This window comes from Candoia aspera, chromosome 10 (genome assembly GCF_035149785.1).
Source record: "Candoia aspera isolate rCanAsp1 chromosome 10, rCanAsp1.hap2, whole genome shotgun sequence".
Classification (NCBI taxonomy): domain Eukaryota; kingdom Metazoa; phylum Chordata; class Lepidosauria; order Squamata; family Boidae; genus Candoia; species Candoia aspera.
Window position 1 is genome coordinate 13,613,874 of NC_086162.1, and position 23,923 is coordinate 13,637,796.

The 23,923-nt window shown below is 43.6% G+C and overlaps 2 protein-coding genes and 1 long non-coding RNA gene across 8 annotated transcripts in view; 1 reads left to right on the plus strand and 2 right to left on the minus strand.

The window, feature by feature from the left end:
- LOC134503320 (uncharacterized) overlaps nucleotides 1-23,923 on the minus strand; it is a 136,696-nt gene that overhangs the window by 37,819 nt on the left and 74,954 nt on the right. The window lies entirely within an intron of this gene.
- Nucleotides 315-15,936, minus strand: GMEB1 (glucocorticoid modulatory element binding protein 1). 6 transcript variants are annotated; one of them, XM_063311653.1, is made up of 11 exons: nucleotides 15,782-15,931; nucleotides 12,565-12,711; nucleotides 12,175-12,341; nucleotides 10,912-10,997; nucleotides 9,497-9,621; nucleotides 7,818-7,921; nucleotides 6,866-7,020; nucleotides 4,837-4,965; nucleotides 4,115-4,252; nucleotides 2,990-3,112; nucleotides 316-2,278 (listed from the first exon to the last, which is right to left on the minus strand). In XM_063311653.1, the coding sequence occupies exons 3-11, from the start codon at nucleotides 12,300-12,302 to the stop codon at nucleotides 1,587-1,589; spliced, it is 1,680 nt and encodes a 559-aa protein (XP_063167723.1). In that variant the 5' UTR covers nucleotides 12,303-12,341; nucleotides 12,565-12,711; nucleotides 15,782-15,931; the 3' UTR covers nucleotides 316-1,586. The 6 variants fall into 6 exon arrangements, with proteins under 6 accessions (XP_063167727.1, XP_063167723.1, XP_063167725.1 ...); XM_063311655.1 differs by having other exon boundaries at nucleotides 15,839-15,927; XM_063311657.1 differs by lacking the exon at nucleotides 12,565-12,711 and having other exon boundaries at nucleotides 315-2,278; nucleotides 10,912-10,994.
- LOC134503215 (discoidin, CUB and LCCL domain-containing protein 1-like) overlaps nucleotides 20,737-23,923 on the plus strand; it is a 36,848-nt gene continuing 33,661 nt past the window's right edge. The window contains exon 1 of the mRNA XM_063311909.1: nucleotides 20,737-20,907. Coding sequence (XP_063167979.1) covers nucleotides 20,823-20,907 — 85 coding nt within the window. The 5' untranslated portion in view covers nucleotides 20,737-20,822. The remainder of the gene's footprint in view (nucleotides 20,908-23,923) is intronic.

The following is a 23,923-nucleotide window of genomic DNA, read 5'->3' on the forward strand; positions in this document are numbered from 1 at the left end:
CTATAACTGCTGATGGATCCAGCCAGGCAGAGCTTCCTTCTGCAAGAACACTTCCTGAGAAGCAGGGAGTGCCTGTGGTTTCAGGCCTTTCCCATCAGCACCCACTCCCACTTGTTCTAATCACATTTACCCTTCGATCCTGATCTCTGTTGGTAACCTCTGGCCATTTGTATTCTATCAGATTACCGAAGCCCTTCCATGATGATAAAGGAGAAAGGAGACCGTGTCAGCATAATGAGCAGTCCTGTTTGTCTTTTGTTTTGCTTAACTTTTAATGCAAAAAAATCCAAACAAAACCAATGGCACTACCCAACTCCTGTAGCGTGTGGTGTTTTTTTAACTGCAGCTTTAAAATAATTCAATTGGTTTACTCTTCAAGCCTTCCAACTCTGAATTTTAAGTTTATTTCTTAAAATACGGAGGACGAGACCATAATCACTATGTTATGGCCAGGAGGAAGATGAGGAAGAGAACCCTTCTTCCACTCCTTTCTCTTCCCTTAAAGAAGATTCTCTCTCTCTCTCTCTCTCTCTCTCTCTCTCTCTATATATATATATATATATATATATATATCCAGCCCAACGGAAAGGGAGAACAGACAGTCACATTGCTGAAGTGATGTGCCATCTAGACTCCTGTAATCTTCTTTTTCAAAAAATTATAAACATCAAACGCAGGCGCTCACACACACACACACACACACAAAAGCCAGTATGGTACGGATTCCCAGAGTGCCAAGTAAATAGCAGGTGTGCCTTGTCTACTGAGCCCAATTCTCCCAACGTGTAACCAGACAACCCATTCTTGAACATTCAGGTTATCAATTCTGTACTCGAAGGCCAGGTAGTTATTGGATGCTGTGTCTGTTTGATTCCTGGTTTCTCCCTGTATGGGTCTGCACATGCATAAAGCGCAAACAATTCCTAGAAATCTTGTAACAACCAAAGGAAAAGAAAAACCACTGGAGAAGATACAAAAAGAAAGAGCCAAGAACCCAATTTTTGAAGCCACAAATGGGCAAAGGGCTTACGGAAAATAAATTTTTAAAAAAGCACAGGCCGTTCCAAAGAAGGGTGATGATGTGGAGCTGGTGACTCGATCAATCAAGTCAGGGTGCTTTGTTTTTCCGCCACTTCCAAAAAAGCAAAATGCTAGGAAAGTCAGTAAGTGACACAGACTCTCCTTCCTAGGGCGAGTCATAGCTAAAGATCATAAGGTAGCTCTTGTCTTAAGGCCATTCTCATCCAGTAGTTCAATTTCCAGTAGTCGGCTCACTTTGTTTCTGAGACAAACAGTCCAAGAAGCATCATTTCAAATCTGGGTCTGCCATCCCTCCACACAGAACAATAACAGGCTTGTTTCCCTTTCACTAGGCTGGTGAAATTGTGGCTCTCCTTTTTCCCACAAACAATCATCATCCTGGAAAGCACAGCCTGCTCTTTCCCCCCAGAGAAAGCGACTGCTTAAAAATTATCGTCAGCATTCATGCAAACTTACCTGAAAGGCTGTAAAAAGGAAAAGGGGGTCAAACAAATGAAAAGGTAGAGAGGTGAACAATCAATTAGCATGACAGGATGGCTTGCTGACTAGTCCTCCAAGACTACAATCTCTACATTATGGACCTGATGCTGATGTTCATCAACCTCAGCCACCACCTTCTCTTCAGTCCTCAGTTCTGTCCCCAAAATCACAGCTTTCCCCCCTGATTCCTCAGTCTCAGCTTCTGGATCAGGTGCCGGGTCTATTTCTATGATAGTCTGTCCATCCTCTGAAGTGCCCTCAACAGCCTGGATGCTAGAAGTCAAGCCAGACTCCATGGCCACCAGTTCCACAGGATTCACCACAGTGGCCACGTTAGCAAGAGCCCCGCTGTCCTGCATCGCCGCCGAGCTCAGCAGAGCCAAGCTTGAGGATGGGTGAAGTGTCACTGTATCAGAAGAGCTGGTTTTGGAGGAAGAAACCACAGTGGCGTAGCGGAAAAGCTGGGAGCCTGAGGGCAACGTGTGGACAGTCACTGGGCTAGAGCCCTGGCTGATCGTGGCCATTGGAATGTTGCTAACAGAAAACTGCTGTCCCATGGGTGCAATGGTGATGGGCGAGATGACGGTGAATTGAGGTTGCTGGATGGGAGCCGAGGGGCTTAGAACTGTGGCTGAAGCCGGACGTTTCAACCGGGGCCTTTTGGGAGGCTTTGGAGTGCTGACTGGCATCAGGACCACATTCTGAATGGATGGGTTCCTGGCAAGCTTCTTCTGCTCTTCCAGTTGGCGATCGAGCACTGCAAGAAGTATTTATGGCATAGTCTAGTCAGGGAAATGCTTTGGCAATTGTCATACAAGCAGCACGCAAGACAAGTGAAAGGAACACGTATTTTCAGGGAGGTAGGAAAACAATTTCGAGGTACAATTTTCAGTCCTTTCTGCCGCGGTCAAAAGAACAGAACGATGGATGGAACTGGCTGTCTTGTGTGGATAACTCCAATCATTTACAGAACAAAAAAGACTGGGATGGAGAAGGGAAACCACTTTCCCTCCCCAAATACTGCTTAACCACACCCCAGAGCTGCAGACAAGAGCAGATTTAAAATTAAAACAGCATCACGTACAAGCTTTCAAACCTGCAACATGTACTGAAACTACCAAAAACATTGCATTGTGATAAATGCTATACAGAGACAGCAAAAATGATAAAAGTGTATTAATACTTTTGATAATCATAAAGAACTTGCTGAGTTTAATAACGTAAGGAAAACACAAATCCCCAAACTGAAGAGGAGGTGGAGGAGGAAATGTCGTACAAAAGTGCTTAATTTAGGACCAACTAAGCATCAGCGGTGGGAGTGCAATGTCTGTGTTAACAACATCTGGAGGGACTCTGAGTTTAGCCTCCTCACCAAAAGGGCAAATTTGAGGGAAGATGAATGTATTGCACACAGCAAAGCAACAGAGGCACGTTTCTTGCACAATTAATGTTCCAGTTTCAAAATTACCTGCAAGAGTGTTAAGAAATTGCTCCTCTCCCTGATCTGTTTGACTCTTCCTGTTATCCAGCACTCTCTTCACTGTATCCATCAGACCAAAAGTATGAGCGACATTATTTAGAACAGCAGCATCTACAGGAAAATATTCAGAGATATTGACTAATATTCTAAATAGGATCCAATTCCCAGGCAGAAAGTCCCTGAGCTCTTCTTGTTCGCCCATGCAGGATTACTTAACACTTTGGTAGCATCTGCATGTGGTCTTGATTATGCAAGATGCACCCCTAACAGCCGTGGAAACTGACACAAAGAAGAGAATTATTAACAATAAGAAAGGTGAGAAAAATACTTATAATAATACTATCTCCCTGAATCTTTAACAGCCTTCTTACTCAAGAATTCCAGGGCAGGAACTGTTGATGCCCTCTGCCCAATTCAGTCGGCAAATAAGAGTGCAGGTGAGACTACAGCAGAAGTTTTAGAATCAACATGTGCCAAATATATTATGCAAATTGCAGTGAGAAATTTTGTAGAAGAAAAGATATACACATACAGACACACAGACACACACAGACAACGCCCCGAAGTAAGTAATTTTAGCCTCAGGGATAGAAATCTCCTGGCATCATTACTGATGTACTTTCAGCATCAGGTAAACCCCCTTCCTCTTCCCCCTCATTATTTCTATTATTATTTGTTGTTATTAGCAGCAGCAGCATCATCTGGCCATACTAGCATGCTTTACAGAAGCTTCTTTTTCCAATAGACTTCTAGCTTGTTCATCCCTGAAGCAATGGACTACATTTCCCCAAGCTGCCTGGAAACTACAGGAGCTATGATACAACACATCTAGACAATGGGAACGTGCTGGAAAATGATGCTTTACAGCTTTGTTGGATTTTAGTTGGTTTTGGCATTTTCCTGTAACGTTCACTGCTCTGCTTTTTTAGGATTGTACTGCATTTTTAAATAGCTGCTACTCCTCATAAGAAAACTATCGTTGGAGGGCAGTTAATAAAATGATAAAATGAGCACTATAGAAAAATATTATTCACAAATCATAAATAAGGCAGGAAGTCTGCCCTAGCAGTTATCATTTCATATCAACATGGAGACTGCTGACCTCTTACCCACCGGTAATCTGGAAAGGGGACTGCGCAAGCCTTTGCTGCACACCTCTTAGCACCTCCTCTATCTCCTTCTGAATATTACAGACCACTTCTTCCATCAAACCCACATCAGCAATTCCTTTCCAGAACATCAGCATGTCCTCTGCCACAGAAAGATAGACATTTGTAAAGGAAAAACTGTTTGGCAACTGTGCGGCAAAGTTTCTACTGCTAGGACCAGCACACTACTGTACAGTATCAAGCATCTTAGGGAATGGATTGCTAACTTGTCAATCCAACCTGTACACACTTACCTGAAAGTAAGTATCACTGAACTAAAAGATGCCTACTCCAGAGAAGACACATGTAGACTGTTCACTGGCCACTTGGAAATGATGCTTGGAGCACATGTATGTTCACAAGCAGTCGGAACAGGCTGAACATAGCTTTCAGAGCATGTCAAGTGAAACACTAGAAGCCATTTGTCTTTAGGTGCAAACTATCCCAGTATCGTTCAAGGAAGGTGCCTACACAGTAATTGGAATGGCTGCTCCTGATGGCTCAAGTTTATGACCAGCTTTCTCCAAACTGGGACCCTAAAGAAAGATTGAGGCTGCAACTCCCAGTGATCCCAGCCATCACTGACAAAAGCTTGCTTCTCTTACCCCACTTCCTTCCCTTTCCAAAGTGAGTGGAGGAAAGAAGGAAAAAGTTTGTATGGTGTACAGGGAAACAGGAAGGACCAACCTGAAATCTCCTCTGGGTCTTTCTTGATTCCCTCATCAGTTGCCATAGTGACTGCTGCTGTCATAGCAGAATTCCATTCAATCCCTTCTTCTACACTTTCCTCAGACACTGCGATTTGTGTGATGCTTCCTGTACAAGAGAAGACCAGTTTGATACTTTGCCGCCACAGGAGCTCCTCACCCACCCACACCCCTAAATGATACATCAGGCTAAGTCCTGCTAAGCCAACTATTTATCTGCAAGTCCAAGACTTGTTGATGAATAATTGGTTGGGGTCACACCCTATGTTAAGCCATACACCATGGTTTCCAAATCACAATGGCTCAGATTATACAAAATACAGCTCAAACCAAACAAAGCACATTAGGCCTAGTGTTGTGTGTGAACTCAGTCATTCTGACTGGCCTTGCCCACCTGGCGCTCTCAGGATATGTGACAATTCCTCAAATTCTCAGCCAGCATGGTCTCTATGCTGGCTGGACAGTTTCAGAGTTGCAATTCCAGCATATCTGGAGGGTGCTAGATTGGGCAGGTTAGTGAAGGCTGCTTTGGGCGGATCAACTTATCTTTGAGGATGGCACAACAGAGCCGCTGCTTTTGAAATGTTATGTAAACTCTGTAGATGCTGCAATGAACAACGAAATGTTTGAGTGTAACTACCAGCTTGTATTCTTTATAGCAGTGTCTTTCAACCCTGGCAATTTTAAGATGTGTGGATTTCAACTCCCAGAATTCTGAGAGTTGAAATCCACACATTTTAAAGTTGCCAAGGTTGAAAGACACTCCTTTATACAAATTGCATTTTTCCTTTTAATGTTCAAAAGCCATGCCTGAATTGTGTGAAATAGTTGTCACGTGGCTTAGCCTTACACATTAAATTTGTTATGTTACAATGAACTAGCTGAATGTATTTAAAAAATACCCTTTCTCACAAGAATAAACAAAATGTGGAGCAGGAACATCCACATTAGGTATGATGCACTTCTGTCTCAAAGCCCTTCAGATGTAGTCCAGTGTGCACAAAGTTAAACCACATGATAAATATTCCACACAATTCAGGCATGATGCCAGTCCATCAAGGTAGACAAAGTCAAGAAACAGAAATCCCTAGAAATCTTGGAAAGTACTTAAATGCAGTTAAGGTATTGTAACAGAATCTTGAAAACCTGTCAAAGCCCCTCTCTATTTCAACTTATACCTAACCTAACCAAGGCAGGGTTTTGAGAGTCTTTCTCATCCTTTCTCCTTTCCCAGGATATATATTTTTGTAACATCTCCACATTCTCCTGGCATTCCATCACACATAGCTTTTAAAGATTAAAAGAAAATGTTAGGCTTACTCTAGACGGAGTTAGTGCAAGGTGTACAAAGAGATACCTACACTCAGTAGGTTCAGTCAGGACAGCATGAACTGAATATGTAGTGTAACAAGCTGAGATCCAGCAGCGGTGGAAGGATTTTTCTAACAAGCTAATCAACACAGCTTTCAAAAAACATACAAATTAGGAGAAGGATTTGCCCTACTCCCACTTCATTGCTTTTTCTCTGGAAAAAGAAGTTAACTCTTCCTTGCAAAGTAAATGAAACCTCAAGCATAAGGAAGTAGTAGTAGTCCTCCTTCAGATCACTCCTCCTGAGCTGGGATAGTGATGTACCCCCATATGTGAGATATGGGATGGGGGTGCCAAGAGACAATGCTTTCAGTCACCACTCCCTCCCTGTGGGATAGCCTCTCCCCAGAATCCAAATGGCACCCACCCTGATGATCTTTAGGAATGTGATTAAGGCACAACTTTTCTGCAAAGCTTTTTAATATCTAGAATACCACTGTATTGCAGACACCAGGGTAAATTAATGATTTTATATAATGTGATTTCTTTTTATGCATTTTCTTCATTGATTTTATGAAAGATGGTTGCCTTTGTGGAGTCAGAGAGAGAGGATGGATGGATGGATGTCAGAATAAGGATTAGGATTAATGACCAAGGACTATACCAATCAACAGGAATTAATTTTTTCCGTTTCCTACCATCAGCAGATGTGGGCGTCTGTACCAGGCTTTGTTGCCCTGGTACTGGGGCCCTGGCACTGCTAAACAGGAGGTCAAACTTGGTGCTTCGGCAGGTGTTGGTACACACTTTGTCATGCTGATAGAAGTCAATTTGCCCAGAGTCCATCATCTTTCTGCACAATGAATGGAAAACAGAACAGTCATCTCAGGGGATGAAAATCAGTTCAAAGAATTGTCTAAAAAAAAATGTAAAAAGATTAAGTATTTTTGGTATGATACATCAGACGCTGCTCAGTCCCATTTACCTTATGCATAACTGCAGTCATATAATTAAATGCAAGGTTTAGTATGAGGTGCATGGTTCTGCGTCATGAGAAATTCCTTTCTTTCCTGCAAAATTCATTCAGCGGTATGGTAAGGTATAACAACTACAATTTACTGGGCCCTCCAAAGTGGCCCTCATTATTCACTGTGGGCTGTTCCAGCCCACAGACTGGATAATAAAACCACAGATAATGAGAGCTTGAAGAAGCATACTTTATGCCTGGGCAAAACACCTCCACCATTTTGTGCATGCTGACATGCCCAGAAAAACTCTCCAAGTCATCCCAAAAAGAACCACGCACCAAACCTTTACCATCAATAATGATGTCTAATTTGTATGACCAAGCATGGACACTTGAAACGGCAGGTAATGGAACCATGAATAATAGGGGCCACCTGTATAGATCAAAGTTTTATCTCAGAAGCCCCCTCCTAACATTCTATATAAAACTGCTCATGAAATCACTGGGACATTTCCTCCCATGAAAGATCCATATTTCAAAATATGTAGGGCCAAACTTTCAGTACCACTTTTATTTGGCAGGAAATGAAAGGCACCACAGTTTTGAGGAGGGGGAGTGTTTCCCGCCCAGATGTCTGCACCAGAGTTTGGTACATGATGGCTGCAGCAGCAGAAGACTGTTACCTCAGCATGATTCCTCCTAGGCGGATGGCTCGCTTCCAGTCCTTCAGGGTGGACTTGCCAGCCAGGTGAACAAAGTGCTTGGGGCTGATAAGCTGGTCATTGAACTATCAAACAGAAGAAGGAACCATTTAGTTTCTTATGGTAAGGATATAATCCAACTGTCCAGTCTTCAAGGCAGCTCCCATTATTCATGGACACGTGATCAAGACACACCAGGACCTTGTCAATTCATTCTCAGCACCCAGACAGGGCACTCATTTTTTAATAGTTTCCAACAATTTCAGACGCAGAGGCCCTTATTTTTAATCCTATTTATTTCTCTCAGAGTTGACCTGATGCACAGGAAGATTCCCAACTGTTCTGTACCCTAACAGTGATACAAAAAAGGGACTTTTGGAAAATTCAGACCCTTGAGCATTTGCTCTTTCCCACAGTCACCTCCTGAAGATGTCACCACCCCACTGCTCAGAGAACCTCATGCTTTCACCTTCCTGGTAATCCACTGGGCTGGCCTACAGGAAGATGCAGCTGGTACTGTATATCTCAGTGACTGGGAGGGACTTCTTATCTCACAAACATGAAATTGATCCTATCAGTCAACATAAAAGAGACAAGACAATTAGACTTGCTGACTGAGTATCCAGCTTTCCACTGATCACATCCCTGTAGTATCTTAGTGAATCAACAGATACCAGAAACAGTAGGTAGCTGCTGCTCTGTCATCTACCAACTTTATTTCAGTCCCACCACTGACAGCAGTGAAGAATATCCTATGGTTAATCAGACAGCTGCTGGGTTCACACACTAGGCAAAGATAAAAGTGTTGTGTTCAACCTCAAAAAAAAACAGGATCGGGCCTGGTTAGTCCTTGGATAGCAGACCACCAGGAAATTTCAGGTGTGTAGATTAGACTAGGAAGTCACAAAAAAACACAGAAGGTGGCAGTGGCAAACCACATTCATGATGTTGTCAAGAAAAGTACATAGTCAGGCCCATGAAGTCAGCAGGAGTGAGCCTTGACTCCAAGAAGACCTTATTTTCACTTACTTTATGTGTGAACCCTAACCCCAGTTATGGCGTGTTCAACAAGCCATAATGAGATAGGCCATGATTTAGCACCTGTAAGCTTAGTTCCTTCCACTGTTACTTCCACCAAAGCTAGTATCCCTTTTTTTTTTACATAGCTTTTGCAAGTTTGATTTCCAAACCAACAGGCAGTGATGACCAAAGGAGAACTCCAACCTTTCCTACTCATTTTTCCCAGAACTGCTGGAATATCTTACAACCTAGGCTTTGTGATTCCAGGCTGACACTGAGCAGTATGTAGAACTGTTTGGGAATAAAAATGGAGGTGGATGAGTGGGAAAAATTTGGCCATCCAATTATGTGTTGTAGATGGGACTCTCATAAAAAACAACCACCACTACTGCTATAGCAGGTGTAAAACTCAACTGTCTTCCTACAGTGGTGTCCAAGTCCTCATGGAGAGGTCTCCTTCTTACAAGAATGAAATAAAGGCATTACCTTCAACTCTGCCTCCTAAACAAATCAGTTTATTGCTAAGAGTTCTATGAGCAAGGGGAATATTTTTCAAAGGAAGAGAATGCTCCTGTCGTAAACCCAACAACAAAGAGCAAAGAGAAGCAAGCTGGCAAAGTCACTTTCACCATGCTATTTACCTTAACACATTTGACATTGATTCCTGGGCAAACAAATTTCTTCCAGAGCAAGATGGCCTTGCTATCTCCACAGGTAATGGGATAGGCAATCTCAATTTCCTCATTGGTTTCAATGGCACTGGCATCTGCAGATGGAAAACAGGGAAACATCTGGGAGCCATGCAGAGATCTCAACGCTGATCCATCTAACCCAAAGACTGAAAAGGACCCTAAAAACCCCAAGCATTTTCTCATCCTGTATCTTTTAACCTGGAGATACCAAATCTGAACTTGGGATACTCTTGCACGAAAATCACATGCTAAGCCATCACTTCTTTCTTAAAGACATTGATAAAACGATATAGTTTGCTTCATCTTTACAACCTATTCTGACTGCGTAAATAACATACATGTATTTGGGCAAGCATCAGAGTACAGTTTCATAATAACCAGGTTATGAGTATAGAAGGAAGACAACATGATTCATTGTTGTCCTTGTTGCCAGTAACATGCCAGGGTTTCTCATGGACTGGGTTCATGCTTATTGTGCTAATACATGGTCTGATTTGTTGAACTCAGCCATAAATCATGACATACAAATCACAACCCAGCCATAAATCATGGTACACAAAGCACAGTGGCTAGACTCACACTGTGCACCAAACCAAAATTAACCTATAATATCAGTACAAGGTGCTAGTTTCTTCCTAGAAAATCGTGTTTGAATTAATGTTTTGGAAAATGGAGTGCTTTGGGACACTACCCCCACATCCTCACACTCTTGAACGTCAGATATAATTTGAAAACGTCCAGTGATTCTGCAGAGATGAAGACAGGAAATGAAATTTGAGCAGCGGTCACTTTGCTTTAGACTACTTCAAGAACTGCCTTGTGTCTGCAGCTGAGCTTCAGAAATCCGAGCACTTAGACAACAGCTTCACGGGGACAGACTGTGAAAGAAAACTCCCAAGGCCTCTTAGTACAGGAATACTTTTGCCAAGGACTCTAGCTTTTCACGGTGCTGAAGGCTTTATTCCACCTTATGCAAATATGTGGAAATGTTGGTATTTTCCTTCATTATTTGGAATGGGAAAAAAGTCAGTATCCATGAAAATACAGGTTGGGAGGAAAGCAGAAATCGTTATGCTTCAGGATCAGCCCACTTCCACCTCTGCTGAGCAACGTTTTGCTTTGGAGGAAAGGCAATGCACACAGTAGTACTCCCTTTTCCGATTTGGTCCTCACAATGTTAACCCAGGGTTGTACACTGGATTAAGAGACAGTGGCTGCATTAAAGTCATTCAGTGAGTGTGAGTTTATAACGCCTTCCTGGTCCTTCAGTCAGCACACTGACTGCAGGCTTTTGAGCACCCCCACTAGACTGCATGCAATTGAGCTAACAAGGAATTGATGCGCTGCTATCACGAGAAACTCACCAATGCCATCTTCAAGTTTGTGTATGGTATGCGTTTCTACAGCCATCACGGCTGCACTAGTCTCGGAGCCCTCTTGATAAAGCCTGCTGTAAAAGTGGTAATAAGTACACAAATGATACAATTGCTTGAAAACTGGTTGCGTGAAAGAACGTCTCTCCCACATCAATCTGTGTGCCCCTGGCATCAGAAGCGGTGACACTGATTTATGGAATAGCATAAATAATAGCAAGCCAAAATCTTCAATTTGTTTAGCTTTGATTATTGTACTGCAGTCAGTTTATACGGCAATAACCTGCTGTTTTAGACCTATCAATATTAGGTCGATATATTTGATTTATTAATATTATTATTATGCAAGTTGCCCTGATAATATTTTATTCTGGACAGTATAAACATTTATATTAAAAAATTAATATTCACAGCAGTAATTTTTTGCCCATTTCATAAGAGATACTGTAATTTTATTTCCAAGGAGAGTTACTATCATCCTATTCAAATTCTGTTGCTGTAGATTTTCTTTTTTTTTTTAATCCTATGGCATAGCAGTTCAGTGTTCATGCTGCTTTTTCTTGCTGGGAAATCCTTGTGAGGTCCAGCAGCCAAACGTGTAGACTATTTAGCCATGACAAGTCACGTTGCCTGGGGTGCACCACGAGGAGGCTAGTCTACATGGCACTGAGTTGGGCTGAGAGAGAGTGACTGGCCCAAGGTCACCCAGCCCACTTTCATGCCTAAGGCAGGACTAGAACTCACAGACTCCTGGTTTCTAGCCCAGAACCTTAACCACTAGACCGAACTGGCTCTCTGTTGCTGTAAATGAAAGGACTCAAGTCTACATACGAGAAAGGAAATCGTTATTAAACAGTAGCGAGAACTTGTTCTGATACAGCTTGCTCCAAAGTGGAATGAACTGTCTGGGAAGGGGCTGGCCTCTTCTTTATTAGGAATGCTACAGCAACACCGTTTGGCCACCAGCCGTGGGTTGAACAAATTGTCCTTAACTTTACGGTTCTGTCCTCTACCTGACCACAAAATGAAAGACCAAGAAGGCATCCATACAACGTACATTCCTTCACATCTTTAAGCATATCTAGAATCTCCAAATGCTACAAACTCCTGTTAACATTCCATCTTCTGCACAATTGCTAAATGACAGAGCTTCATCTTCTTTTAGGCCTGCATTCTCAACTCTCCTTGGAACAGTCCACCTCTAAACCCTCAATCTGGGCAAAGCTACTGGGACCATTTTGTTCTGCTACTCACCCTTGCTGCACTGGCTGTAGTTGTAATATGACCTGGGTTTTGGTATCTTCTGGGTTTCCCCCCTCCGTTGCTTCCGTTGGCACAACCACCACATCTCCTACAGGAATGCTTACTTCAGCATTTGCCATTTGTTCACATGAAGTCTGTGCGACCGGGTGACAAGTGTGCTGCAGCGGACAATGAACAACCAAGGCAACCTTGATTTGGGAGCTGAGGAGAACAGTGATCTCTAATTACACAAAATTATCGTATTCTGCAACAGTAGGTCAAAAGGAACCACATCTGTGGTAGAAACAGAACATCAATACCTTTGGGGCTTCTCTTAATGGCCCTAACCTCTCCTCACAACCTATGATTTTTCTCAGAATAATTGACCAACCTACCTACCACTATCGCCTTGGGAACTCAAAAGTGGCTTGGCCTTGTTAGCTTTCTCACAAGGTTTAAGAGGTTATTTATGGCAGCAATTAAAGATGCAAGGCATTCCCTTTTTTCCCTTTTCTGGGCTGTACCTGCTACAGCAGAAGCACAAACCATCTGGAAACAAAAGGAAGTATTTTCTGCAGAACTATTATTTTATAATGAACCCAAATCCATTAAGTGAAGACTGCAGTCTGATGTACAGTTAGCTTAGACTGTACCTGATTTCTTCTGAGTTCACAGCATAGTTTTTTTTTTTTTAAATCAAGTGATTAATAGGATGAAGCACTGAGCAGGGACAGTCAACATGCAGAGAAAGCTAGAAAGCCACACTGCAATGATTGATGTGGTATCTATAGAGGGCTTGAAAATTACATAATGGGTAACGTGGATCTGGGTGGGAGGCACTTGCTGCTTTTTAAGTCAAGACACTGAGAGTTGCTGCCTCCTTCTCTATGTTCCTTCTCCAGCAGAACGACACCAGGGCCAAACTGCCCACAATACCTTGGTTATAAACTGGTGAGTAAATTAACAAAAGGACCCCCAAATGCAGAGAAAGCTAGAAAGCCACACTGCAATGATTGATGTGGTATCTATAGAGGGCTTGAAAATTACATAATGGGTAACGTGGATCTGGGTGGGAGGCACTTGCTGCTTTTTAAGTCAAGACACTGAGAGTTGCTGCCTCCTTCTCTATGTTCCTTCTCCAGCAGAACGACACCAGGGCCAAACTGCCCACAATACCTTGGTTATAAACTGGTGAGTAAATTAACAAAAGGACCCCCAAATGCAATTCTGGCTATTGGTTGCTACCAAATCAGGAGATGAACCCGGGAAGGACAGAGTTACAGGATCTTCTACTAAGAATACTCACACACATGATTCTTTGGAAATAAGAACTTTGGCACAAACCCATTTCACAACTGAAAGTGTATGACCTTCTTTTCAGATACAAAATCACAGGCCACTGTTACTGCTGGATCAGAGGAACAGTCCAACAAATCCAATTTCCCACCACCAACCAACCCCTCCTGCTGGCTCTAGAAAACTCATGAGCAACAGACAAAGGTAATTCCATTTCCCGCTCTCATTTTGCATCCGAGGTTGTCCAGAGAAATAGCGGTGTTGAACGTGAAGGTTAGATATAATGACCTTACTGTCTATCTTCCCTAGAACAAACTGTTTTAAACCCCTCTGAGCTAGATGTCATTCTGCTATACTATGACAATGAATTTTGTAAATTTACCATTCAGTATGTGAAAATGTATTTTATTGTGTCTCTTAGACATAAAATTGAAATGACTCAATTTGGAGATTAATCTTTGACCACTGTGTTCGAAAACAAGTTCTTTAAAAGACATGTCTGAATTCAGGATAATTTAATGAGGCTGCTCAGTATCTCTTGACTATCAAGGGTTATCTGCTATAGCTATTTTATAAGAGCCAAATCTAATCTATTGGCCAATGCTATGTATCTGCCTCAAACAAATTCCCGTGGATTTTAATGGAATTTACTTCTACAAAAGCAGAATATACTGCAGCTTTCCTAATTTACTTTTAGGTAAATCTGAATGAATTCAGTATTGTTTATGTTTAGTCAAATCACAACCATTATTTTAGGTTAATTCAAGTAGTGCCATAAATATTGAAAGGCTCAGAATGCCTTAGCTGCTGATTATTATGGGAAAACAAAAGTTGAGGCAAACAAGAACAAAACTATTTGCATCTTTATTTTTTTTATAAATAAATCAGTCTTAGCAGTTTTCTTCATGTGAAACAGGTGTCCAATCAACAATGGTACCTTTCCAATAATGGGGCCACTTTGTCATAAAAAAGCAAAACAAAAAAACACTGAATAAATACTCATGGGTAACAGAAGGCAGAAATCTAAGCATTTCAGCTCTTCCTTTTTTTCAGAAAAGCAGCGTTTTCCAGAAATGCAATCTCAAACCCATCACTGTGCCACATTAGCATTGCCATGGCATTGGCATAAAAAAGGGGGGGGGGTCATGCAATGCAATTGCTTTCATTGCCATCTGATATAGAAATCAAGGCAGCCTTTTTATAATAATTTGTCATTTAAAAATCAATGCCAATTCTTCTCAAGCCACTTTTTCCCACTAATTTAGGGAGGGAAGGAAGGAAGGAGAGGATTATCGAGCTATTCCAGGAGGCTGTTTGAAGTCACTTATCCTATACTGAAACCTGACAACCACCAAAGCCTGTTATCCAAAGCCATCTAAGTCAGTGTAATGAATATTCTGTATCATAAACCACAAGATTTCATTGATCCTGGTCCCTGCTATAATACTAACAATGTATTAAATGTATATGCCGCCCAGCAACTCTGGGCAGTTAACATATAAGATATATGACCTTGTAAAATAATCCTGGTTTTGTCCAGATTAAAAAAAAAACTTTTGTTATGGGTCCTACTTAAAACCTGTGGCAGGCTTCCCTTTTGAGAGTTTGGACTGAGTTTTAACAGTCCCAGGACAGGAGCCTGAAGAACCCCGGCCCCTTCTGCCACTGAAGGAGGGGGGGGGGCTTCTAGCTCGGGCAGAGGAGGAACCCCCAGATCGCAGCCGCCTCTAAGAGGCAGTCGCGGCTTTGGGCCGAGCCGCCTCTCTCTGCTGGGGCTGCCGCCCGTTCCTTCCCTCAGGAGAACCGCGAGGATCAAAGCCAGCAAGTTCAACTGGTGAAGCGGGTTCAACTGGTGACGCTCGCTCCACTCCCCCCCTCCCGGCGGTTCCAAGGCAGACGCGGCGGGGAGAGCAAAGCGGCCCGCTCGTTTCTTTCTTTCTCTCTCTCTTTCTCCTGGCCCGAGGACTCCAACCGCCATCATCCCCAGCATGCCCGGCCGCTGGGGGGGATGACGGGGTGGAGGCGGCGCCGGGAGGAGGAGGAGGAGGAGGAGGAACCCCGCGCGGCCCGCCCGGGAACGGCTTTCCTCGCCCGGCGCCGACCGGGGGAAGTCGACCGCGCCCGCGCGGCTGAGGGGAAAGCCCGCCTCCCCCGCGGCCCCGCCCCTCGCCTGCCCCGCGAGCCCCTCAGCCCTCCGTGGCCCCGCCCCTCTTCCCTCGCTCCAGGCCAGGCGCAGCCTCCTCCTCCTCCTCCTTTCCCCACCCTCCACTTCCCCCCCCCGCAGCGGCGCTGCGACGTCCGCTCTCCCGTCGGCGGCACGTACGGCGGGGTAGCGGCCGTGCGCTCTCCCAGCGCAACCCCCTCCCTCATCTCCACGCACTCTGCGTCCCGGCTCCCGTAGCGCAGCGGCAGCAAGAGCGTCGCCCTGCGTTCCCTCCCCCCGTTACCGTCTCCGAGCGGCCGAGTCCGGGGCTGGGGGGGGTGGGAGGAGGGAGGGAGCATGCGCAGGAGCTGCCGCGGCTCGGCTGCCAGGACTTCCGGCCGCCGCCTCTCTCTTAAAGGGGCCGCAAGAGGCAATGCCGTTTTTTTGCGCTCCCGCGGCTGTGCACGATGGGAGGCTGTTGGGGGCGAGGGAAAGGATTGCATTGGCAGTCTTTGGGCGGGCCGGTTGCTGGCTGAGGAGGGAATGGCTCCTCGCAGCGGTTCCGCCGACCGCCAGATTTGCTGCTGCTGTATTAATAGCATCTGCATGTTTTGCAGCTATTCGATGTAGTTAATTTGCTCAGAGTAGGCGGCGGAAGCGCGAGGCAACATTCTCAGGCATGCTTCCATTAATTAATTAATTGCATGCACAGATGGTTAAATCTCTCCAGTTCAAAGCAGGGCCTTTTAATTCTAATCCAGAAAGCTGTTTTCCTGCTGCAAATGTTTACTTACTGAGAAATTTCACGCCTATAACTTCTAAAACTGCCAGAAATCCAGAGAGCTGCTAGATGGCAGGCTAGAGATACGGAAAATTTATCTCTTGGCTGCCAGCTACCGCCATCCGGATATTTACAGCCCAGATAAAGCAGCCCTAATCCCATCACAGCAACCTTTCATGCATCTGATGGAAACTTCTGCCAAATCTGGAAGGAGACATGAACCTCTTGTGGGGATTTCAAGCGAAATTCATGCCAGCTGATGGCGCCAGTGGCCTTCTGATTCGTGGCAGTGGAATGAACCCTTCTCTTAAAAAGAAGTATTTGAATAGACCATGATTTGTCAACCTCAGCCACTTTAAGATGTGTGGACTTCAACTCCCAGAATTCCCCAGCTGGCTGCTGGCTGGGGAATTCTGGGAGTTGAAGTCCACACATCTTAAAGTGGCTGAGATTGACAAACACTGGAATAGGCACTGCCAAGTATTAGGGCACAAAGCAAAAGGATTGGTGGAATCAGGCCTCTCTAGTAATAAGATGCCTCAGTCTCTGTAATTTGTTCTTATGCCCACCTTTCTGTAGCTTTAATTACCTAAGAGGTATTGACCTAGTTCATAGGAGGAAGAAAACCATATGATTCCTTGGTTTGGGCTTCATCCAAACCATCACTTGGCTTAAACAACCCAACTGGATAGCAAATGGCAACTAAGTAAATCAAAGTTTAGAATGATGCAGCAACCCAGTTGTGGAAAAAGCAAGAGACTAGCAAGTACTGGGACTATCAATAATGTTCTGGCATGACTTGGTAGTTTCGGATCTCAGTCCTGCTATGAAGATGACATCTCCACGGTCCCATTGGGTCAAAGAGGCAGGGTGCACATCCTTGGAGAGCTGCTGGAATGCAATCCCTCGTAATTTCTGTCTTTCTTTTAAATGATAGTTTTCCCCATAATCCCCCAAATTAATTACCAACCTGAGATCCTGTCAAAAATTAAAAGAGGCTCAGGATTGTTTGGTACATTGCTAGTCTCCCGTAGTATAAAAAACCCAACAAGGAAAAACTTTAAAAAACAGGTTTACATAGCTCTCGCCTAAGAATTTATGCTTTTGAACTGTGGTGCTGGGGAAGAATCTTAAAGAGTCCCTTGGACTACAAGGAGGTCAAATCAGTCAATCCTACAGGAAATCAACCCTGGCTGTTCATTGGAAGGACAGATACTGAAGCTGAAGGTCAAATACTTTGGCCACCTGATGCGAAGAGAAGACTCACTGGAAAAGACCCTGATGCTGGGAAAGACTGAAGGCAAAAGGAGAAGGGGACGGCAGAGGATGAGATGGTTAGATGGCATCACCGATGCAATGAACATGAATCTGAGTAAACTCTGGAAGACAGTGGAGGACAGGAAGGCCTGGCATGCTATGGTCCGTGGGGTCACGAAGGGTCGGACATCTTAACAACTGTACAACAAGAACAACAAAACCAGGGTTCCTCAACCAGGGTTCCATGGAACCCTAGAGTTCCTGGGAGATCACAATTTATTTCAAAAATTATTTCAAATTCAGGCAACTTCACACTAAAGAGGTAAGTTTCAGTCTTTATTTTCAGTTTAAGAACACTGTTAATGCATATATACAGGCCTACCCATGAAACAAATATAATAATGTTGTAACTTCTGGCCTATATTTAAGCCTGAATGTGCAGGGGTTCCCCAAGGCCTGAAAAGTATTTCAAGGTTTCCTCCAGCGTCAAAAGGTTGAGAAAGGCTGCTCTAAACCATAGTTTAATAATCCACAATGGCTAGTTTCATTTAAAATGCTAAGCCTTAAACCCTGGTTTCTGAACCCTAATAGCTGAGTTATGTTTGTTTTTGGGTCAGTGATGTGTCTCTAAATCTCTTAACTCATTTTTAAAAAGTATTTTTAAATTCATTTTCACTCTGTCTTGGTGTCTGGTTTTGCAACTGAAATGTATCAGTGATTAGAAGTACAGTAGAATGAATAAATAAATCTTCAAAGAAATCAGCACTTTATTTATTAGATTTATATCCCGCCTTTTTGTACCGGAGCTCAAAGCAGACTTGGTAGTGTTCCCTCCCCGTTGGTCCCCACAACAGCAGCCCTGTGAGGTAGGTTGGATTGGGAACAAGTGATTGGCTCAAAGGTCCCCAGGTAGCTTCCTTGGCTGAGGGAGGATTAGACCCTGGGTTTCCCCCCTAATCCAACATTAACCACTGCACAGTATCACTACAGGTAGTCCTTGCTTAACCACCACAATTGGGACCAGAATTTTGGTTGGTAAGTGAAGCGGTCATTAAGCAAATCCAACCCAATTTTATGACCTTTTTGCAGTGGTTGTTAAGTGAATCACTGCAGGCATTAAGCAAACCACGTGGTTCCTCATTGATTTTACTTGCCATAAGCCGGCTGGAAAGGTTGAAAATGGTGATCATGTGATCACCGGCTGCTGCAAGTATCCCCTGTGTGGAGGAGATGGGCGGTGATAAAAATATGATTAAATAAATGTGAACCACTTGCCAAGTGTCTGAATCATGATTACATGACCGCAGGGACGCTGCAGTGGTCATAAGTGTGAGGACTGGTCATAAGTTGTTTTTTTCAGCACCGTCAAAAGTCTGAACCATCACTAAACAAATGGTTGTTAAGTGAAGACTACCTGTATGGTTCTCTGCTCTTCATCAAAACTAAATAGAAGGTCTCACATAAATGGCTTTCCTTTGGCTGATTCTATTACTATGAATTAATTAGTCTAATGATTAAAGGGCTGCTTTATTATAATGATCAGCGGAAGATAATGGCTGACTGCTTGCACTACATTCAGAACTTTACCTGGAGAATTTGGCTAAAATTGCAAGTGGAGAATAAAGTAAATGGAGTGAACGTTAGTTAAGAAAGTCAAATTGGTTTATGGCCGAAAGTTTCCTATAAAAACATGAAATGTTAAAAAAAAGCTAATCAAAAGTACTATAATCTGTTACATACCATAAAACCAAGAGCAGCTTAAATAAGTCACCTGCCTTGAATACTCAACGGAGAAGACAAACTGTGCCTCTGATGAAATTAATGCTGCTCACAAAAGTTTTTGGCCTAATAAAGTGGGTTAGTCTTGAAGGTGCTACCAGACTCCATGCTTACTACAAAGAAACTCTGCATGTTTGTTTGAAAGTAAGTCCCATTAGGACGATTTATTAAAGAAATCTTAGTTATGTGGGTTTCTGTTAAATCATTTCTCTACACAAATGTTCTTGGGAGTGAAATTGCGCTGAATTCTAATACAGCATAGTACTGCATAAACATGAATAGAACAGCCTTAAAATCACTGACCACAATCTCCAATCTAGCATCCTATGTACGTATTATGCTGCAATACCCATCATTCCTCAGAGAGCTGCATTACTAACTTAATACTCAACGGAAGAAGATCTTTACTTGCTAAACCATAACCTGGCTTGCTTGATTTTGGCATACCACGTGCCAATCCATCTGACTGTAGTTTATTCAAACATGATTAAAGCAAATCATGACTTAACACAATGAGAAAGAGAAAAGTCAATGGCTGCATTCCCACATTGCACTCAGCCAAAAACCAACCAACCACAGTTAAGCTTTAGTTGTATGCAAAGCCAACTATTACAATTTCCAAATCACAGATTAAAATTAAAATCCCACTATTCTGGTTTAATATGACAGTTCAAACAACCCTTGTTTTATACTGTATACTGAGCACAGCCAGCAAGCTTTTCTTTTTCATGGTGGTCATGATATATGGGAGATCACGATTTATTTAAAAAAATTACTTCAAATTGGGGCAACTTCACATTAAAGAGGTAAGTTTCATTCTTTATGTTTAGTTTAAGAACACTGTTAATGCATATATACAGGCCTACCCATTAAACGAAAATAATAATTTGGTAACTTCTGGCCTCTATTTGAGCCTGAATGTGCAGGGGTTGCCAGAGGCCTGAAAAATCTTTCAAGGGTTCCTCCAGGGTCAAAAGGTTGAGAAAGGCTGGGGTAGAAGGCCCTTACAATACTTCATTCCGACCTCTTTGTGTTTCCACCTCGAAGTCGGAGGAGGATGTCGAGGACCCCAACCCACCCTCTTTCTTTCCTTTCTAACATCATTTCTTCGTCTCAGGGCTAAGCGCCCGATCGCTGCCCATTGCCTCAGTATTCGGACAGCCGGCGAGACTCAGCCCCGGCGTCACCCGCTCTTCCCCGACGGGGCAGCGACCAGAGTCTGGGAAAAGTTGCTCGGGCGGGGCCAGTGACCGAGGGAGGCTTGGCCCCTTCAGCCAATCGCGCGACGCGGGGGTCGAGGTGCGCGCTCGGGCCGCCGCCAGCTGCAGACGGGCGCTGCTCTGCTCGGCGCGGCGGGCGGAGGCGGTCGAGCTGGCGGATGCCGCCGGGGTGCCGCGAGCGACGATGCGCCCGGGGCTCCGCGGCGCGCTCCGGCTGCTCCAGCTGCTCTGGTGGCCCCTGGACTTCTCGACGGCCAGCAGCCAGGCGGGTAAGTCGCAGCCGCCTGGGAAACTGGCGGGGTGGGGACCCGGGAGCGAGAGCCGGAGTTGAATGAGGAAGGGCGGCTGGCGAAAGAAGGAGCGTGACAGCTGGAAGGAACAACGCTCCGCACAACCTGCCTTTCAAACGCGCTGCGCAACAGGTCCTATGGGACTTGTAGCGCGGCGCCTCTGGAAGGCACCGAGGTAAGGAAGCAGAATAACTAAGAAAGATGGGGATTTCAGAGAAGGCATCTTCCAAATCAGTGGGACCGACGTCAGAGGAAAACTAGGATCCTTTCTAGGCTTAGATCTGGCTTGCACGTTGCGTTAAGAAGCAGCTTAACTGTCGCTTGTTGAGTCAATCACCACTGTCTGGGTTTGTGCAATAGACTGAACCCGTAAGCCATTATTTGCAAACCACCGTGCATCAGGCAACATGCCAAGACACAAACCTGTCACCTTTTAGCTTAGTGCAGCTGAAGGAGCTGAGTTGCTAGCTTGGTGGTTAAGGCTGGAGGAAACTTCTTAATCTTTTAGCACGGCAGCAGTCATTCAAAGTAGATTGTAAGTTTTTTTTCCAAATCCGAACTGGAGAAAGAAAACTTCCTCTTCCCCAGGAGTCAAGGTTGTCCCATCTGTGCTGTGACAAACAACCCTTTGCCATTTTGCTTCAGACTAATTATAAAATGCCACAGTCAGCTAAGATTTCTTTCATTAAAAAGGGTTTCAACCCTGGGAGAAATGCAGCTAACTGGTGGTTTTGTGGAAGGGCACTGTCCCATAGCAGCACGTTTTGCATGTGAAACAAAATCTAAATAGGATCCTGGTGTGAAAGTATTTATTTTCCAGAGCAGCCTTTCCCAATTTTTTCACCCTGGAGGAACCCTTGAAATATTTTTCAGGCCTTGGGGAACCCCTGCACATGCAGGCTCAAAGAGAGGCCAGAAGTTACAGAATTATGATATTCATTTCATGGGTAGGCCTGGATATATGCACAAACAGTGTTCTTAAACTAAACAGAAAGAATGAAACTGACCTCTTTCATGTGAAGTTGCCCGAATTTGAAGTAATTTTTTTAATAAATGGTGGTCTCCCAGGGAACCCCTGGTGACCTCTCGCAGAACCCTACAGTGCCACGGAACCCTGTTTCAGCAGGATGTGTTAATAACAGGTTGAAGAACTTTGGAAACAATTTCCAGGGGGCGGTATGTGTGTGTGTGTGTGAGTTGCTATCAGCTTGTGGTAACAAACACAGGTTTTAATATATATATTAAAGGTCTCCTTCGGCCTATCCCAATCTGATACCCTGTGGCTGTTTTCGACTACACCAGCAAAAGTGCTAGATGTGCACACTGTTCTAAGGCATTATTTATTAAACTGATCTGGCTGGGTGATATCCTGTGCTCTACCACCAACAGACCATAATGAAATTTGTAGGTGATACAAACTGGAGGGGCAGCTAATACTCTAGAACAGTGTTTCTTAAATGTTTTGCTCTCAGGACCCCTTCCCACTTTTAAAAATTATGGAGGACCCCAAAGGAATTTTTGTTTCTATGGGTTATATTTATCGATGTTTACCATATCAAACATGAAAACTGACGCCTATGTAGAAAATTTATTTATTGAATTGTGTAAAAATGGAAATTAGAACCCATTAGATATTAACATAAATATTTTTCATGAAAAAAATATATTGTTTTAACAAATAAAAAATAATGAGAAGAGTGACATTGCTTTTGATTTTTGCAAATGTCTTCAATATCTGGCAAATAATTTTGATTTTGCAGACCCCTGAGAGGGTCTGGAGGGGGGCAGGAGTCCTCGGACCATGCTTTGAGAAACACTGTTCTAGACGATGGGAAAAAATCAAAATCATCTTGGTGAATTGGAGAAATGGGCTGAAAATATTGGAGTATAATTTCACTGAGACAAATGCAATGGCCTTCAGTTAGAAAAAGGGAACCAACTGATTGTACAGATAAAGGATTGGGGAGATCTGCCTTGTGAAAAAGAATGTAGAATAGTACTTGATTATAAAACAACAGGGTGATGACCCTGCCCCTTCAAAAAGCAGAAATCTAGTTTCCAACTAATGAGAAATAACAGCCTCGCCTCAATTGTGTTCAGTTTTGGACAAGTTTAGAGAAGGGGAATGAGGAATATCAGAGAAGTGAAAGGATGAAGAGAGAATGAAGAAATTAAAGGATGAAGAGAGTGTGAGAATGAAGAAACTGGAAGTGTTTAGACTTGACTAGAGAAGACAGAGAAGAATATGATAGCATGTTCTGGGTACCTGAAGAATTGATTCACAGACAACTGGGACTTCTTTTCTGTCATCTCAGAAGGCAGTTTATGACCAATTAATGGCACTGTAATAAATTACAGGATTTCAGCAAAATGTTAGGAAAGCTTCCTAACAGAAAAGGAAGTTCATCCATGAAACCCATAACTCAGAGAAGTGGTGGACTTTGGGGGTAGGATTTGGGCCTGCCAAGGTAAAGTAAAAAGATTAAAAACACAGAATGGATGTTTAAACAAAACATGCTCAGCCAGTTCGGTTACAAATTTAGAATCTTGCATAGCTTGCTAAGATAATGGTGGTTATTTTAAGCTTCCCATGGTGAGTGTTGGGTTAGTTCATCATTCAGTTTATTGTAGGGCTACCACATTGGAGCTGTGGTAGCTTTTCCAACACCAGTTACTATCAGTTCTAAGCAAGTCCAACCTTCTTAGCTTTTCAACATCAGCCAAGTAAAATAAGTGCCACCATCTGCTGTGATATCCTGAGTGGTACATACTGTATGCATTAGAAGAAAGGAGTGTAAGTGTTTATATAGAATCACAGGGTTGGAGGTGACCTTGGAGGTCTTCTAGCCAACCCCTTGCCCAGGGCAGGAATCCTCCTTCCCAGATAAATGGCTGTTCAGTCTCTATTTCAAAACCTTCAGAAGAGCACCCATGACTTACAGGAAGCATGCATTCCCATTGCTTAAGAGCTCTCATGATCAGGAAATTTCTTATT

What these genes read in the sequence shown, in the direction of transcription:
- GMEB1 (XM_063311656.1), bottom strand. Translation starts at nt 12,302, where the DNA reads ATGGCAAATGCTGAAGTAAGCATTCCTGTAGGAGATGTGGTGGTTGTG. An exon ending in CTACAGCCAGTGCAGCAAGG is followed by an intron (nt 10,998 to 12,174) that starts GTGAGTAGCAGA and finishes CCACTTTTACAG; the next exon opens with CAGGCTTTATCAAGAGGGCT. An exon ending in GACGCCCACATCTGCTGATG is followed by an intron (nt 4,966 to 6,865) that starts GTAGGAAACGGA and finishes TCTCTTGTACAG; the next exon opens with GAAGCATCACACAAATCGCA.